Genomic DNA, 15,848 nt, shown 5'->3' on the forward strand with positions numbered 1-15,848 from the left:
GACGGATGCCCTTGTAACATAACATGAAAATTTAACTTAAATGAACTTAGATTCCTATTCACACACACTTAAAGTTTTAATCTTACACTAAATTTAAATCTTCTTGTGCAATAACCATGGCAAAGAGGTTAATATATTCCACCGTGGCTTTCGAGGCAAACTTCCTGCTTCTCTATACGTATTGGCGAGCCAACTCAGTCACGCGTACACGGCTATCGATTGTCATCATACGCTTTTTCTTCGCACTACCCTTCATTGCACCGTCTTGCATTGGCTCCATTGTGTTTCCCTTAATTCTGCACTGACTAACGCTAACAGCCAATACTAATCCAGCAATGTTTCTCTTTTCTGTCTTGACAGCCAAACGACACTGATGTAAGTGATTTTCTCCCTTCTTTTTGGCCTATCCAACCTCATTTGAACATCTGCACCTGCTGAGCGCCGCCAAATCCGCTTCGCGTTCTCCACTTAACCAGATTACGTTCCTGCGTAGGCCGCTGCAAATCATTTCAATGACACCAAAAGGCCACGAAACATGAAGCCGTGAGGCGTTCCAATCGACACCTCCTCGCTTCGCGCGAACTCACCTGTCGTTGGCGCCGCACTTACGAAACATTTTCTTCACATTGGCTTTTTCATTTCCCCCGCAGTGCTCTGACGTGGACGGAGTTTGTCCTCTTCGCTGTGATCGCTTCGTGAGTGTACCCTACCTACCGTTTAACGGCGTTGTCCTCTTTTGGAAGATGTCCCGCTCTCGCAGTCCGAGTTGAATGATCTTATTTGTCTGTTGTGTGTCATTTTGAGCCGAGTGGCGGCTCACTACGGCGCTCCTAAATGCCTCTCTGTCTCCTTTCGTCTGTCATGGCAGGATATGGATTGCTACGTAATTGACAATAATGGCTTCGTCCTCGTTTCGAAACAGCGCGCTGACGTCAGTCGAGCAATATGACGGTGACGTGCTGTTGTTGCAAAACGGAGATACCCACTTCACCCGCGCCTTTTCTGTTTTCCTGGACAGGCCGGAAGGTTCTTCGGCGAGGTGGACGGCTCAGTCATGACCACGATGATCAGAATGGGCATGTTCAAAAGGTAGAAAATATATGGAAAGAATCGTGAATTTGCTCCAGAGAATTTTCAAAAACGCACATTTCTGTCCAAAAACAGATCTGAGCAATGTATAATGAGGACAGTTTGGGCCTGTTTTCAGATCTATAACACATACAAGCACCATACCCATGTTATATACAGTGGTACCTCGAGATACTAGTTAAATTCATTCAGGACTGAGCTCGTATGTCGATTTACTCGTAACTCAAATGAACGTTTCCCATAGAAATGAACTAAAAACTAATTAATTTGTTCCAACCCTCTGAAAAAACACCCAAAACAGGATGTTGGATTGGAAAAACATTTTTATTTGTTCTAATTCGCCATCTATTAACAAAGTAACAAATAACTAGTGGTTTAACTAGTGAAAACTTTTTGCACAGCAACGCGCTCGTAACATAACATAAACAAATTTAAATGAACTTGGATTACGATGCAGACACACTCAAAAATAAATTTAATCTCACTTTACACTAAATTTAATTCTAATTTTGTTTTACATTTTGATACCTTTCTTCTCCCGGCCGGGTTGCCTCTATTTGCCCCGCCTCCACCCTGACTTTCAGATGCAACCTATCGAGGGTCGTTTGCTTTGGTCTTCCCTTCAAAATATTCCCAAAATAATGCACACAAATGTCCTCACAATAGGATAACGCACGACCACTTGCCAACGAGAAGTAGTATATACGCCATTCGCACTGACTAACGGGAAAAAAACACCGAAAAAATGCAAACGCTCCGCTCAGTGCTCGTAGAGACATTACACGAGGGAATTGCGACCAGACAGACAGTGGCCATGATGTTCTTATGAGCAGCCTCTCACGTCCGCTGTATGCTCGTATATCCAAATTTGTCTCGTATCTCAAGATAAATATTTGCCCCAAATTTTACTCGTATCTCAAATTGCTCGTATGTTGGGGCACTCGTATGTCGAGGTACCTCTGTATGTATAGAAACACACTATTTCTGAATAAATATGGATCCTGATAGTGTATACCCCCGATAATAGTACTTGTCTTCCAGGTTTGCGCGATAGATTCTGTACTCATGGCCGACATCTCGCGAGTGAGTGACGCTTGATGCGGCTAAAAGATTTGATCACGCTTCATTTTCCGCAGGACATTGCATAAGCAGCTCTTCCTGCGCGTGTGCCTTCCTGCATGCTTTTGTGACAGATACAGTCTGAGGTATTTCAAGCAAAAAATGAAAGTCATTTTGTTGTTTTTATTTCCTCAGAGAGTCTCTCTTTGACTACCAGGCCATGTGCAAGATGAACGTACACTCCACAAGCAGAGCCCGACCGCTTCTCAGCGTATGTAAATAGATATACAGATATACATTTTCTGCGCCAATCATTTTGTTAATTGACTTGTTTTCGATTGATTGATTTTCTCCTAGTCATTCTTCGCTTTGGTGTCCACCCTCAAGTGGTTCCTTTCCAACTTCTTACTGTAAGTGTTGCTACTAGCAACAAGCAGCTCAGGTCTATAGTTGGCAAATCCCCAAATCTATGAATTAATAATGAAAGTTTCTTTTCTTTTGTTGTCATTCAATTTTCAATTCTTCAACATGCGTTAGCCAGGATGAAAAGCTTTGGATTGGCTTAGCCCAGGGGTAGGGAACCTATGGCTCGGGAGCCACATGTGGCTCTTTTGATGGGTGCATCTGGCTCTTCGCTAACCTGTGAGAGCTAAAATATGGGAATTGCTGGTGACAGAACTGAGATATTACATCTAGAACTGCTTTAATCTTCTTTTTTTTTTTGCAGTAGACTCTTCTGGAATGCATCCTCTCATTGATTAGCAACAGTATAAGAATCTTTTTTAAAAATATTCATTTTTTTCCACTTTAAAAGTGGTGAAATTACAAAAAAAAAATTGAAAAGGCACTCGTTTACATGTATGTATTTTGACTTTTAAATGCGTAGTATGGCTCACAAAGAATAACATTGGAAAATATGAATTGTTTGTGGCTCTCTTCGTCAAAAAGGTTCCCGACCCCTGGCTTAGCCAATCGAGCGCTTTGCTCAGTCCCAGTTTTGGGCAAAGTGAGAGAAATCTAGCATAGAGTATGTAATGATGACGTGGCTAATTGATTCCCTCTCCCTGTCCACTTCCCTCTTTTCTCCACTTCACAAGGTTTCTCCTTGAGTTTAACGTCTGTGGATTTTGGCACACAGAGCACTTTGCAGATGGTGAGTTCACGCAGGGTGGTGAGGGGGGTGTTGAGGAAACAAAAAAAATCACTCTGTCAGCCTTGTTTACTCCCAGAAACTCTAGAAAGGATTTAAGTTATTGCACAATGTTGCCACAGGAGACAAAGTTTAAGTGACGCGGCAATGTTTTGTTTCGCTTTATATACTAGGACAGTGTTTCCCAACCAATGGTCAGGTGGGAAATTGCAAGAAGTCATACAATGTAGTATTCAGAGAGAAAAATTAATATGTATTTAATGAGATTAAAATTTAACTATTACAAGGGTAAAATCCAGTGGCGGTCCGTGCATTTTCTCGTAGCGCCTTCAACGAATCAATCCAACCCCCAAAAACTATTTTATGGCTATAAAACCTCTACTGCAGCTACAGCTGCGACACATAAAAAATAATCAATAAATCAATGCACAACAATGGGGTAAAATCCACTTCCTAGCAGCATTTAATGATTAAATACAAATACTGGCGCTTTTCAGACATTACAACCGGGCCAGGGGGGTGATTTTCCCGGGAAAAGACAGCGATTAACGTCAATGGTGTACCGGCAAACATTACCCGAAAATGAGGTAAAATCCAGCCGAAAACAGCATTTATTGATTAAATACAAATACTGGAGCTTTTTAGACATCAGAACCGGGACCAGATTTTCATTTAAAACGTGTTAAGTGTCACAATTTTTGTGACTGAGGCTGTAACTCAAAGGTATCAAACTCAGTTTGCTTCATGGGCCAAATTCATACCAAATAGAACAAGAATGTGGGCGGGACTTGTTTAAAGTGAACTTGCTTGCCGCCAGTGACGTCCAAATCTGTTTTTGTGGCGACTTTGTCGAAAAAACAATGAAAACACTTAATTCCATACGTACAGAATGAATACACTACAAAGTGCCCGTCGGGCTGGATCGGACCCCCTACTGGACCACTTCCGGCCCGTGTACCGCACGTTTGACCCTGTTGCAATGCATCAAATGCCACCCTTGACCTTTCTTTCTTCTCCAGCTTCCACGCACAAGAAAAAGGGCGACATCCTGCAACCGTGCGACACAGAGTACCCCAGTTTTGTCCACGAGCCATCGGTCAAAGAGACCAACAGCATCATTAAGTGTGGGCGCTGCCAGAAGTAAGTGTGAGCACCCACGTAGACATAATCCTGCATTGCAGCTTTCTGCTAAACCCACGTCCAGTCTTTTTTTTTTCCTGTCCCACTGAAATCCATTTTTGTGCCTCTGTCTGTTTTATATAACCGTGGGGATGGAAATAAGTGGGAAGAAACAGGATTAGATGAGGGTGCATGAGATTATACAAAGCATGTGGTGGGGAGTGAGGAAAGTATTTTAAAAAAGGGGAACTAGCACATTTAAAGTGAAGGAGGAAAGTTGACAAGCCAAACATGTGTTAAGTGTAGTGAGCACCCTCGTGTGTACAGCTGCGGTATTACAAAAACAACTGCTGACATTTGGACATTGGAATTGAATTGAATGCTTTTTTGTCATTAAGTAATCCCTCGAATATCGCGGTAAATGTAGACCAGACATGGCCGAGATAATTGAAAAATCGCAAAGTAGGGTCACCCCTATTATAACTTTTTTTTAATTCAGCGTTGAGTCCTAGTAGCAAGAGTGGCTTCCACGTGGTTTCAGCGTGGATGGTCACATTTTTATCAAAAATAATATATTTTTTAAATAATTTATAGTGGAAGACATTTGCAAAGTAGTGAATAAGTGAAGACGCGATAATCGAGGGATTACTATACAAGTGTAATGATATTTAAAGCCTCACCACGCAGTGCACAATAACAACAAACAGACAAATAAATAATTGATAAATAACAGCAATAAGAGATAAATAAATTATCAATAAATAAGTAGTCAAAAGCATAAATAAGTAGGGAACTGCACAAATACAGCAACAAAAAAACAAACCGAGAAATAATATTTGTGCACTATTTTTTGGATTTATTTAATAAAGGGACAGTACATAATAATGAACATATACATATTCATGTTAATGAACATATATATGTAAATATGTAATATTTACATGTATGTGAAGACTAATTTCCGTCTTTAGAGCCTTGTGCAGGTTGAAGGTAAACGATGAGACACACACACACACAAACACACACACACACACACACACAAACACACACAAACACACACACAAGTAGCACACTTCTAGGCAGCGTTGTGATGACAATTTAACTTTAATTTAAAGCCAGGCTTTAAGATTGGCCAAGAGGTTCAGAGGCAGGAGTTCACATATGGCAATTGGTATTGCAGGATGTTTGTGGTGCAGCAGATCCCACAGAGCAACCTGCTGATGTTGGTAGTCCAGGCTGACTGCGATTGCTCCAGACAACATCCGCCCATCACCCTGGAACCCAAGGAAGTTAAATATATCCTCCCCTTCAGTAAACAGTAAAAAATTTGAAAGAAAAAGATGCTACTAACTGCGAACGCTCCTTGACCCCTCTCTGAACATAACGCCTCAGTCAAGTGCGAGCGGATGCGCTCGCAGAAGATTCGAAGACGTCCAGAGTCGTGTCATTCCTATCACCCGCAGGTAACATTGACGCCGTTTGGGCGTTTTCCAGCTCGCGTTGAGATGATTTTTTTTTAATGCTTTCAGGAGAATGCAAACGACTGCGGAGGAGCTTCGGCCGCGTCACTCTCTGCCTTCCTGTTGCTCCTTTGTCCCTCCATCGCCCCATTTCTCTCCCAATTGTGACCCTAATGGTGTCGCAAGGGGGGTAATTTGGATATGGAACAAAAACATCTCGGTCTAGAACAAGGGGGTCAAACTCGGGTTGGTTCACAGGCCGTATTAACTAACGTCAACTCCATTTTATGTGGGTCGGACCGTTTTAGTTACTATAATATTAAGTTTTTTTTTTAATTGGATTAAAGAACTGGATCAAAAGGCCTAAGTATTCAGTTTTTTATAGATCTAAAATCATGTATATTTGAGCTTTTTTTTCTTAGTAAGGGCAAACGTCTTTTAATCATTGTTTTTCATTTCAAAAGGAAACAAAATATTTTTTTTACTTAGGTTTAATATCAAAGTGGAAAACAGCAAATATTTTATATATTTATTTTTAGATGTTACAAAATGCTTTTTAAACTGAAAACACCAAAAGAAAACAAATGGATTAAAAAAATTGCAATTATTGATTTAAAAAGAGGAAGATCAGGAAATATAATATGCGTCGATAATCTTCATTTGAATTTGATCGTAAAACAAAAAGTAGGCACTTATGTTTTACTTTCTCGGCCGCACAAAATGATGCGGCGGGCCAGATTTGGCCCCCGGGCTGCCACTTTGACACCTGTGGTCTAGAATGACCTGAAGGACTCTCCCTTACCTTCTGCCAAGTGCTAAACGATAGCAGCTGTTGCCATGGATACCCCTCCAATAGTCACCTCCACCTTGCATCTCCAATCGAAAAGGGCCTGTAGAAAAGCAAGCAGCTTTCATGACTCATGCGGATGAATTATGAATCACGCGAGCGAATGTATCGGAGTCATTTTCCAAGTTTGTCATTTTACCGTGACAACCAAATGGCGTATGGTCCTGCACATCACATTCCATAACATAGGCAAGGGCTTCCGTATCCAACTGGTTAGAATCATCTTGGAGTCATTGCGTCATACTTGAAATCACTGCATAGGTATTTTTATACACCTCTAGTGTTTAGATTTTTTTCAACCGGCATGTGTTCATGACAAACTGCCTGCCTGACTGACTACCTATAAAAGTCATCCTTAATGTGTTCGTATGTGTATCTATCACTGTCGCGTTGAAATCCTGAATTTATGCTTTTATTGACATTATACAATAACCCGTGCTTTATGATGTCCACATTGTACATGGAAGAACAAAGCCGCGATTTGGAGATAAAGTATCCATTTTGTTTTTGTACCTCTCTTGGGTTTTATTGTTTTTCTCCCCTTCGTTGTGAAATGAAACCATTTTCAAATGACAATAAACGGGGAGATGAAAAGAGTGTAAGGTTGAGCGTTGTAATACCCAACATGGTCAAGGGAAGGCGCTGCTCCAGCGCTCAATTGCTTCTTCACTGTGTGTGAAGCCGAGCGCCAGAGGAAAATGGCGGACGGTGTAGATCACATCGACATCTACGCTGACGTCGAGGAGGAGTTCAGCCAGGTGATTTCTTCGAAACCGCACTGTTTCGCATCCTTGAAGAATATCTTTTTACATATATTTACCACTCGCGGGGGCGATCGTGACCTAATTTCCCCTTTGTCGATCGGTCCCTCGCCCCTCGCGCGATGGCCCTCATTCGCAGTGCTATTCGCTACCGGTCGGCGATTTTCTTTTACGCTAATGGATGGAAAAAACAACCATCGATTGTCATTTTACCCCCTGAGCTCCGTGCGCGATGCCCGAGTGTTTTTATAGCGGTGTGTCTGTTTAGATTAACCCGCCCGGTTAGTCGGATGCTAACACATTTGCCGCCTTAGCATGGCGGTTAGCGGTGAGCTAACAAAGCCAAACAATCGCTTTATTAGCATCTTAGCTTGATGTTGCTAACAGCGCGATTGAGCTAGGGGTCAAAATAATTCTTAATGCGCGTTCGCAATGTCGTTTGAAGTACTTGACTTGGATATCAAATTTAAAAAATATTTTTAAAAAACGGCTTTGAAGTTTTTGAATCGTTTGGACCGTGTGTTCCAGGAACCCGAGTACCCGGTCCATGATCAGATCGACCTGTACGACGACGTGATCTCCCCCTCCGCCAATAATGGCGACGCACCGGAGGACCGAGAATACTTAGACTCGTTGCCTGCGCAGGCGGGATCGGATGGAGGAAAACCACCCGCACCCAACGTGGTGTACACTTACACCGGGAAGCGGATCGCCCTGTACATCGGGAACCTCACCTGGGTGAGTTGGGTCCACTTTGAATGAAAGTCCAGGCCGACAAATTTCGCCATGACGACCGTCCTTCCTCTTCTCCAGTGGACCACGGACGAGGACCTCACGGAAGCCATCCGCTCGATAGGAATCACAGATGTTTTGGAAATCAAGTTCTTCGAAAACAGGGCCAATGGGCAATCTAAAGGGTCGGTGTTCCGGGGTCAAAACCCCTTTAAGGACCGGGATGGTACGATATGACATCTGTCTTTTTTGTCCTTCTAGGTTCGCTTTGGTTTGCGTGGGCTCGGATGGATCGTCCAGGAAGCTAATGGACCTGTTATCCAAGAGAGAGCTGCATGGTCAGAATCCCATTGTGGCGCCGTGCAACAAGCAATCTCTCAGCCAGTTTGAGATGCAGTCCCGTAAAAGTAAGCACAGTAAGTCCACTATGTCAGCCACCATACACAATGTGGCAATGCGAGGTTTTTAACAAACTCGATTTTCCCCTGCCAGGTACTCAGTCGGGACAGATGTCGGGCGAAGGGAAAGCCGGCCCTCCCGGCGGCGGCCGCGCCGGCTTTCCGATGGGCAGTCGTGGAAGTCGAGGCAGGTTTCCCGGACCTCCCGGGGGCCCCGGAGGCGACCGTTTCCCGGGTGGCGTCGGGCCTGGAGGACCGCCGCCGCACTTCCCTGGTAAGTTAATTCGATTGATGTATTTGCTGCCATTTTCTGCTTTTTTTCCTCTATGTTCTCCACATTCCTTTGCTTGAGCCGCCATTCCGAAAAGTCTTTAAGCTTCCGATCGCCTTTGGCTGCCTGCATGCTTCCAGTATGAGGGAACAGCACCACATTTTTTTTTTTCCCTCTCCCTGACATCTTTTCTCTCTCCTAGTGGCCGATGACCCGGGCGGGGGAGGCAAAGTTGAGTGATTGGTTTGCTTTCTCCTCCCCGTTAGGCTCAGGGATGAGACCTGATCTGATTAGGCACCAAGATGGCCACTTGGAAATGAGTTTCAATCCTGGGAGCTGGCGCGACAGAGGTGAAATGCCTCACTTTGATGTGACTGACTGATTTCATCCATTTTGTCTGACCCCCCCAAATTGAGCCTTGCGCAAGGTCAATGCTCTGAATAGGTTCCATTTACAAGTACGCTTTGCAATCATATAGCGGCCCAGTTATGTCTTTTAAACTGCCACTGTCAGCCCACCACGGTGCATTGTAGAGCAATTTGTCATTATTAAAACCTTTTTTCCTTGCGTCTATTCAGCCAGCAGGCGTACTTTCCAATGGAAAGCTCTGCGTTGCTCCTCATGATGTAACGTTCGTCTTATTTTGGACCTTCTTTTTTTGTCTATGCTTTGCTTTTTTTTTAGGTGGCGTGCAGGGTCCCCCTCGTCCCCCTCCCGGTCCCCCCGGCCCACCCGGACCACCTCCCGGCCAGGGTCTCCTGCCTCCTCTCGGTCCTCCCAATCGGGGCGACAGGCTTCCTCCCCCGGTTCTCTTCCCGGGTCAGTTTGGCCAGCCGCCTTTAGGACCCCTGCCGCCCGGCCCTCCGCCCCCAGGCTACGGTCCGCCTCCGGGGCCCCCGCCACCGCAGCAAGGCCCCCCGCCACCTGGTCCGTTCCCACCGCGCCCCCCGGGTCCCTTAGGGCCTCCATTGGCTCTGGCTCCACCGCCTCACCTGGGAGGACCTCCGCCAGGCGGTCCGCCGCCGGCCCCCCATGTCAATCCCGCCTTCTTCCCCCCGCCCGGTGGCAATAACATGCCGCCCAATGACAGCCGCGGGCCCCCGGGACCAAACGACCCGTACGGACGCCCGCCACCTTACGAGAGGGGAGATTACGGTCCCGGAGCCCGGTGTGTAAATCGACAAATTGTCGCTTTTTACCGCCGCGGCGACAATTCTGACAACCGAGACTACGTTTCAATTGCAGGGAAATGGAGCCGTCCCGGACCCCTCTGAGCGAGCCCGAGTTTGAGGAGATAATGAACAGGAACCGGGCCATCTCCTCCAGCGCCATATCCAGAGCCGTGTCCGACGCCAGCGCAGGTCGGCGGCGGGATTTCGGATTGGAAGCGGAGGCGTCTCCACGGCTAAACTTGTTCCCCTCCTCTCGTCTTCAGCCGACTACGGCAGCGCCATCGAGACTTTGGTCACCGCCATCAGTCTGATCAAGCAGTCCAAGGTGTCGGCGGACGACCGCTGCAAGGTCCTCATAAGCTCTCTTCAGGATTGCCTGCACGGAATCGAATCCAAAAGTTACGGCTCCACCAGGTCCGGATCGCAACTGGAGTGATTAGATTCGCCTCAAGCATGCTGTTTATTTTAAAAAAAAAGGCGCCCGTGTTCATTTTTATTTTTTTTTCTCCCCGTAGACGCGAGCGTTCCAGAGAGCGCGACCACAGCCGCTCGAGGGAGAAGAGCCGGCGTCACAAGTCGCGCAGTCGCGAGCGCCACGAGGACTACTACCGCGAACGCAGCCGGGAGCGGGACCGCCACCGCGAGAGGGATCGCGACCGAGACCGCGAACGAGAGCGTGAGAGGGAGTATCGGCACCGCTAGTGGACGAGCGAGGTGGGTGCAGCCGCAAGCAATTTAAATTTATTTTTTTTTAATTTAAAAATTCAGTGCCATTGTTATGAAATGAGATTTTTTTTATTGATAACTCATGGAACCATGAAGACAGAAGATTAGACTTGAGCTGGTAAGTGCAAGGTAAGTGTCCTTATTTAACCGAATCGACTTGAACGTACATGTTTTCACAGATGTCGTACTGACATACCAAAATGATGGATGTCAGAAGGTTTAACTGTTTTTATTTTTGGTTTGTTTTTAAAGTCTGAAAATGTTTTAGCAAATGATTTTTACTTTTGGTCTGTAAGCATTTTAAGCTGCATCACAAAAGTGACTATTGCTTGGGAAAACGGGAGTCTATACGTAAAAATAATGGAATCGTAATAAGGATTTGAACAGCAATAAATGCTAACAGACCAAAAATTGTCATGGAAAGCAAAGGGTGTGACAACTTTGTATGGTAACAGTAAAGAACAGAACACATTTCCACACAATCATGAGCAACAACTGTGGTTGCATTGGGGAAATAATTCCGTGATACTTTTTGAAATTACACGTAACTGCCTTAAGATGTTTGTCATTCCGCTTTGTCCTCATTTACAAATGTATTTTTTGTATATGATGCAGAATACGGTCATTGCACCCCAGATGTAATCACTGGGTTTTGTGTTCCTTATGACAGCGTATTTTTTTTTTTACAAGTTCCCATTTTTATTAAATGAAAATGGCCACAGATTTAAATATGTATGTAATCTTTAAAAATATATCTTTTTGTAGATAAAATATGTAAATTCATGCACAATGACGAGAATGGCAATTTTTCTTTTTAATTTTTTTGTCATTTGCAACAGATAATGTCCAAAGAATGTAATAGAATCAGCAAATGGCTACGCTTTCATGTGCTTGGAACATGAGCTATCGGTGTAAAATTAATTATACTATTCCTGCCCGACGCTTTTGGCCGGCAAGTACGACTTTGTGTCCACTGAGAACCTCTTTTAAAAAAAAAAAAAAAAAAAGATAAACCGAATTTCCATTGATAAGAGCAATGCAAACTGGTTTCTTTTCGAGAATTGATTGTCACAGAATCGATCCACCAATCACGACAGTTGCATACATGAGATCCCCCGTGGACACGAGGTCAAAAAAAATGCACTTGTACAATGTTAAAACCACTCCTAAAAGAAATTCTTGTGAGGAAAGCGGTAAAAACAACATGTTAACATTGCAATATAACTTTTAATGCTGTTATGCAATGTAGTCCCTCTGATGCAAGTATTGATAGTCCTCCATTTTGATGTCATATTTGATGATCAGCTTTGTTAAAAGGACATTTCAGCAATAATTAAACCAAAAACCAGTTCGGTTAGATTGACATTTTGGAATAAAATTCCCTGAAATGTTCCGTTATTGCGCACAAGTGGTCTGCAGATTGAGCCAGTTGCCTCACAGGGACTATTAAAAAAAGGGAAAAAAATTGTATGGATTCAGCACTTTAATCGTTTGACACCAGTGCTTTGAAAAATGACGTGACGAGCGGTCGCTAATGTTCGATGGGATCGGGTCATGGCTTAGGTTAATTGACTTGTCAAACTTAATCAGTAATGCTGTTTAGTGTGTTCGCCTTTGTCAAGAAAAACAGTCTTTTGAAACATGTAAACGCCAAAATTAAGGAATCTGTTTGTGTGTGCCTTTTGAAAGGAATACGTCGACCAAAAAGCTGTCTTTTTTTGCCTGGAAAATTGTCTTTTTTAAGGGGAAAATGATTGACATCAGTGTAGTAGAGGTTGTGATGCTGGCTTTTTTTTTCTTCATTAATTGGTTGGCTCATAAGTGGCTAATTACGTGTCTTTTTTTTTTCAATTCATTCACTTCCGTTGATGGCGATAGACATCCAATGCATTTGGATTTGGAGGGCTGACAGTGACCATTCACTGTCATCTTCTCTCAGTCAAAATAAACTGGACGTCTCATTACAGCCAATGGAAGCGAAGGAGTTGAGAATTTATTTTTTATTTTGATTCGGTTGATTAAATGGTTGTGGGGTGTATTTGAGCCTTTTTGGTTGCCATTTCTAGTGGTTGTTTTGTTAATTATGAAATTGTGATTGATGAAAGCAGGCAAATGCCAGAAGGGACGGAAAGAGATTTTGTAAGGTGGGGGAGGGCGCAAAAATTCACTTTCCACAGAGGAAGAGTTTGCGTGAATTTAAATCGTGTCTAAAAATGTGCCGTCGTGCTAATTTTAGTTCTCATTGTTTAGTTTTCATTTCATGCTAGGAATATTACGATAATAAGGTAACACAAACTTGGCCCTTTCCTATATTTTACTTGTGCCTTAAAACTGGAAAAAGAAAATTCCACATGAAAAGCATGGCTACAATAACAGTCGCTGAAAATGTAGCATTTTATTCTTGTGAAGGAACTGCGTTCACTAAAATTGATTGTGCCAATCGTTGTCTTATGGCGGGTGGTTGCTGTATGAACCCAAGAGTAAGAATGTATTGAGAGTTCCTGACTCTAAGAAGTCTTGAATCAAGCTTTCAGATGTCGGGATTGCAAAACGTAAGCCACTAGACCATCATAGCTGTCATTTTCTTCAACGTGTCCATGTAAAATATTCCTAGTCACATTGCATTTGTAACCCAGCTCCGCAGTTCGGCAGCCTTGAGTGTGTATGTTGAATAGATATAGAGTGGTACCTCTACTTACAAATTTATTTGGTTCCAGAACATGTTTCGCAACTTGGATTTTTTTTGTAAATAGAGCAGTATTTTATCTGTAAATTCTCTCATTCGCTCCGCGGTCCTCAAAAAAAAAAAGACTGACCAAATCCTTTAAAAATGATCAAAGTTTCCCGATTTTTTTTTTTAATTAAAGATGTGAGAAACACACAAAAATGAGAGAATGTTAAGTATTAAGATGAATAAAAAAAACATTTTCATTTCGTTTAGGTCAGGGGTCGGGAACCTTTTTGACAGAGCCTTAAACAATTCATACTTTCAAATATTATGGCTTGAGAGCCGTACACAGAATTTAAAAGTAAACATACATGAAAATGTGCATTTTTAAATTCATTTCACAATTTTTAAGGTAGAAAAAGTCTCCTATTGGTGCGTTTGGGAATCAACTCTCACTGACGGTTTCCATATTTTTAACTCACAGGTTAGCTGAGAGCCATATGCATCCATCAAAAGAGCCACAAATGGCTCCCGAGCCATAGGTTCCCTACCCCTGGTTTAGGTGTAAGGAGGAAGCTAACGTTAGCACACGATCACATGCAAATAAACACGACTTCAAATTCATGAATTCAAAACAACTTTGCTTCTTTTCAGCAATTTAAAATAAAGACAAAAGTTGCTTTAACCACACTCAAATTGAGAGTTGTTGTCGGGAGACAGCCAATCGGAGGCCAGCGACGTGTAGGGAGATTGTCAACCGGGACGCAATGCCCCCGCGACAATTTCAGCGTAAAATTACAGCTACGGGAAACATTGACATTTTGGGGAATTTGATAACTTGGATCTAATGTTCGTATATTGGCACCATAATAGGCATATCAAAGGCTTTCGTAGCCTGCAAATTTTGTATGTAGCGGTACCACTGTATATATCTCCCAGGTGTATTTGGGGTGTAGTATTGGAGCTGTATGATTAGAGGAGAGAGTGTTGACTGTTGCGCTGCCTTGAGACCAAACACCACCCTCCATTTTGACACCTTTCAGCTCACTACCTAACACCGATGGATGGACGGTCAAAAAGGAGGATGGACTTCAGCCCCACCGACACCAACCAACCAACCAACCGCCTGCATGGCTGGACACACAGTGCCACCTCCTCCACCGTCTTTCCAACTCCTACTGTCTACGTCTAGTGTGCAGAGGGGGTGCAGGAGCTGCTCATTTGTAAGCTTGTTCAAACCTCTATTCATTGTAATTGGAAATGTCTCCATTTAGCCTTTTTTTTTATTTTGATTTGTTTTTCCTCTTTATTCTCCGTCTCGCGTCACTTGTTAAAACAGCCCGCCTTCATAACAATTAGGTGATCTACTGTCTCTTTCTTGCAACAACTCTTCAAACGCCCACCTTTCCTTTTTTTAATAGACAACCGTTAGGGCTTTTTTTCTGTGTGCTGCCAATAGAAAGCAGTTTTTATATAAGGCCCGTGTCCCACCCACCCACTCTTTCCCCGCCCAACCACGCTTCATTCATTCTCATTCGTCTTTTCGTGCTTGGAATGTTTTTGTCCCTGCTTTTGATCAAGTCTAGATGGTGTTGTAATAAAAATCTGTTTACTGAGGTACTCACGGTTGGAACTGGCTCATTTATATTAAATGTACTGTAAGGTGTGTATCATATTGAGTATGTTATAGTCATTGGAGGCCTTTATTTGCAAGGTAAGATTGAATGCTATTTTTGCAATGACAAACGTGTAAATCTGCATTGATGTGCTCAGTTCAAGCGGAGCGCAAGTAACGATGTTCCTGTTTTTTGGATGTATGTGTACTCGCGTTGAAGTGGTACTGGGAGGGGCCCATTGCTAATCCTGTTGATCTTTTTTTTCCTCCTTTTTTTGCATTTCATATGATAATGCATATTACCTTAAACAGCCACATTCAATTATTTGTATTCATCCCGGCGTTTTTAAAATTTGGATGTAAAGTAAGCACACTGGAAAAACATCCAGCTCTCCCTTTGGTTGTCCACTTTGAACTCCCTTGTATTTTTACAATGTAACACTTCTTTGTTGTCATTTTTCCATGTGCCATTTTTGTTGGGTTTGTCCCATTTTTGTTGTATTTCCAACATCCATGTTTTTATTCGGTTAAATACCCCCCACCAAAGCCGCCCTTAAATGCGGAGATCTGCACACATTGTCACGCTAGGGAATTGTAATCAGGAAGCACTGCTGTGGCAGTTTTAATTGTAACCAAACATTTGAAGTAATTAGTACTTTTTGTCTGTACTGTCTTGTCCTAGTAGTGTTTGATGTTCACTTGCTGTAGTAACTGTACAAAAACGGTCCAATAAGTAGTTCACTTTTGCGTCAAAGGGGTCCTGTTGTTACACAATTGCGCA

At 43.2% G+C, this 15,848-nt stretch overlaps 2 protein-coding genes and 1 long non-coding RNA gene across 10 annotated transcripts in view; 2 read left to right on the plus strand and 1 right to left on the minus strand.

The window, feature by feature from the left end:
- cacna2d4a (calcium channel, voltage-dependent, alpha 2/delta subunit 4a) overlaps nucleotides 1-7,321 on the plus strand; it is a 41,374-nt gene extending 34,053 nt beyond the window's left edge. For both annotated transcript variants that reach the window (XM_077594019.1, XM_077594018.1), the window contains 11 exons: nucleotides 361-375; nucleotides 651-695; nucleotides 869-931; nucleotides 1,019-1,089; nucleotides 2,344-2,419; nucleotides 2,506-2,558; nucleotides 3,246-3,301; nucleotides 4,318-4,438; nucleotides 5,598-5,718; nucleotides 5,803-5,880; nucleotides 5,947-7,321. In XM_077594019.1, the coding sequence (XP_077450145.1) occupies nucleotides 361-375; nucleotides 651-695; nucleotides 869-931; nucleotides 1,019-1,089; nucleotides 2,344-2,419; nucleotides 2,506-2,558; nucleotides 3,246-3,301; nucleotides 4,318-4,438; nucleotides 5,598-5,718; nucleotides 5,803-5,880; nucleotides 5,947-6,045 (798 nt within the window). In that variant the 3' untranslated portion in view covers nucleotides 6,046-7,321. The remainder of the gene's footprint in view (nucleotides 1-360; nucleotides 376-650; nucleotides 696-868; nucleotides 932-1,018; nucleotides 1,090-2,343; nucleotides 2,420-2,505; nucleotides 2,559-3,245; nucleotides 3,302-4,317; nucleotides 4,439-5,597; nucleotides 5,719-5,802; nucleotides 5,881-5,946) is intronic.
- Nucleotides 5,253-8,067, minus strand: LOC144069012 (uncharacterized). Of its 2 annotated transcripts, none has more exons than XR_013298360.1 (3): nucleotides 6,864-8,067; nucleotides 6,680-6,767; nucleotides 5,253-5,691 (listed from the first exon to the last, which is right to left on the minus strand). It is a non-coding gene; the product is annotated as an uncharacterized LOC144069012 (long non-coding RNA). The 2 variants fall into 2 exon arrangements; XR_013298361.1 differs by having other exon boundaries at nucleotides 5,769-6,767.
- cpsf6 (cleavage and polyadenylation specific factor 6) lies at nucleotides 7,339-15,072 on the plus strand. 6 transcript variants are annotated; one of them, XM_077594020.1, is made up of 11 exons: nucleotides 7,339-7,482; nucleotides 8,014-8,223; nucleotides 8,299-8,402; nucleotides 8,479-8,633; nucleotides 8,710-8,889; nucleotides 9,153-9,236; nucleotides 9,571-10,054; nucleotides 10,132-10,247; nucleotides 10,322-10,472; nucleotides 10,574-10,772; nucleotides 14,496-15,072. In XM_077594020.1, the coding sequence occupies exons 1-10, from the start codon at nucleotides 7,423-7,425 to the stop codon at nucleotides 10,758-10,760; spliced, it is 1,731 nt and encodes a 576-aa protein (XP_077450146.1). In that variant the 5' UTR covers nucleotides 7,339-7,422; the 3' UTR covers nucleotides 10,761-10,772; nucleotides 14,496-15,072. The 6 variants fall into 6 exon arrangements, with proteins under 6 accessions (XP_077450146.1, XP_077450147.1, XP_077450149.1 ...); XM_077594021.1 differs by having other exon boundaries at nucleotides 8,479-8,624; XM_077594023.1 differs by lacking the exon at nucleotides 9,153-9,236 and having other exon boundaries at nucleotides 10,322-10,490.
- Nucleotides 15,073-15,848: the final 776 nt, after the last annotated feature.

This window comes from Stigmatopora argus, chromosome 23 (genome assembly GCF_051989625.1).
Source record: "Stigmatopora argus isolate UIUO_Sarg chromosome 23, RoL_Sarg_1.0, whole genome shotgun sequence".
Lineage (NCBI taxonomy): Eukaryota > Metazoa > Chordata > Actinopteri > Syngnathiformes > Syngnathidae > Stigmatopora > Stigmatopora argus.

Coding starts and splice junctions, on each gene's coding strand:
- cpsf6 (XM_077594020.1), top strand. CDS start 7,423: ATGGCGGACGGTGTAGATCACATCGACATCTACGCTGACGTCGAGGAG. Junction 8,224..8,298: donor ACATCGGGAACCTCACCTGG/GTGAGTTGGGTC, acceptor CCTCTTCTCCAG/TGGACCACGGACGAGGACCT. Junction 10,473..10,573: donor AAAAGTTACGGCTCCACCAG/GTCCGGATCGCA, acceptor TTCTCCCCGTAG/ACGCGAGCGTTCCAGAGAGC.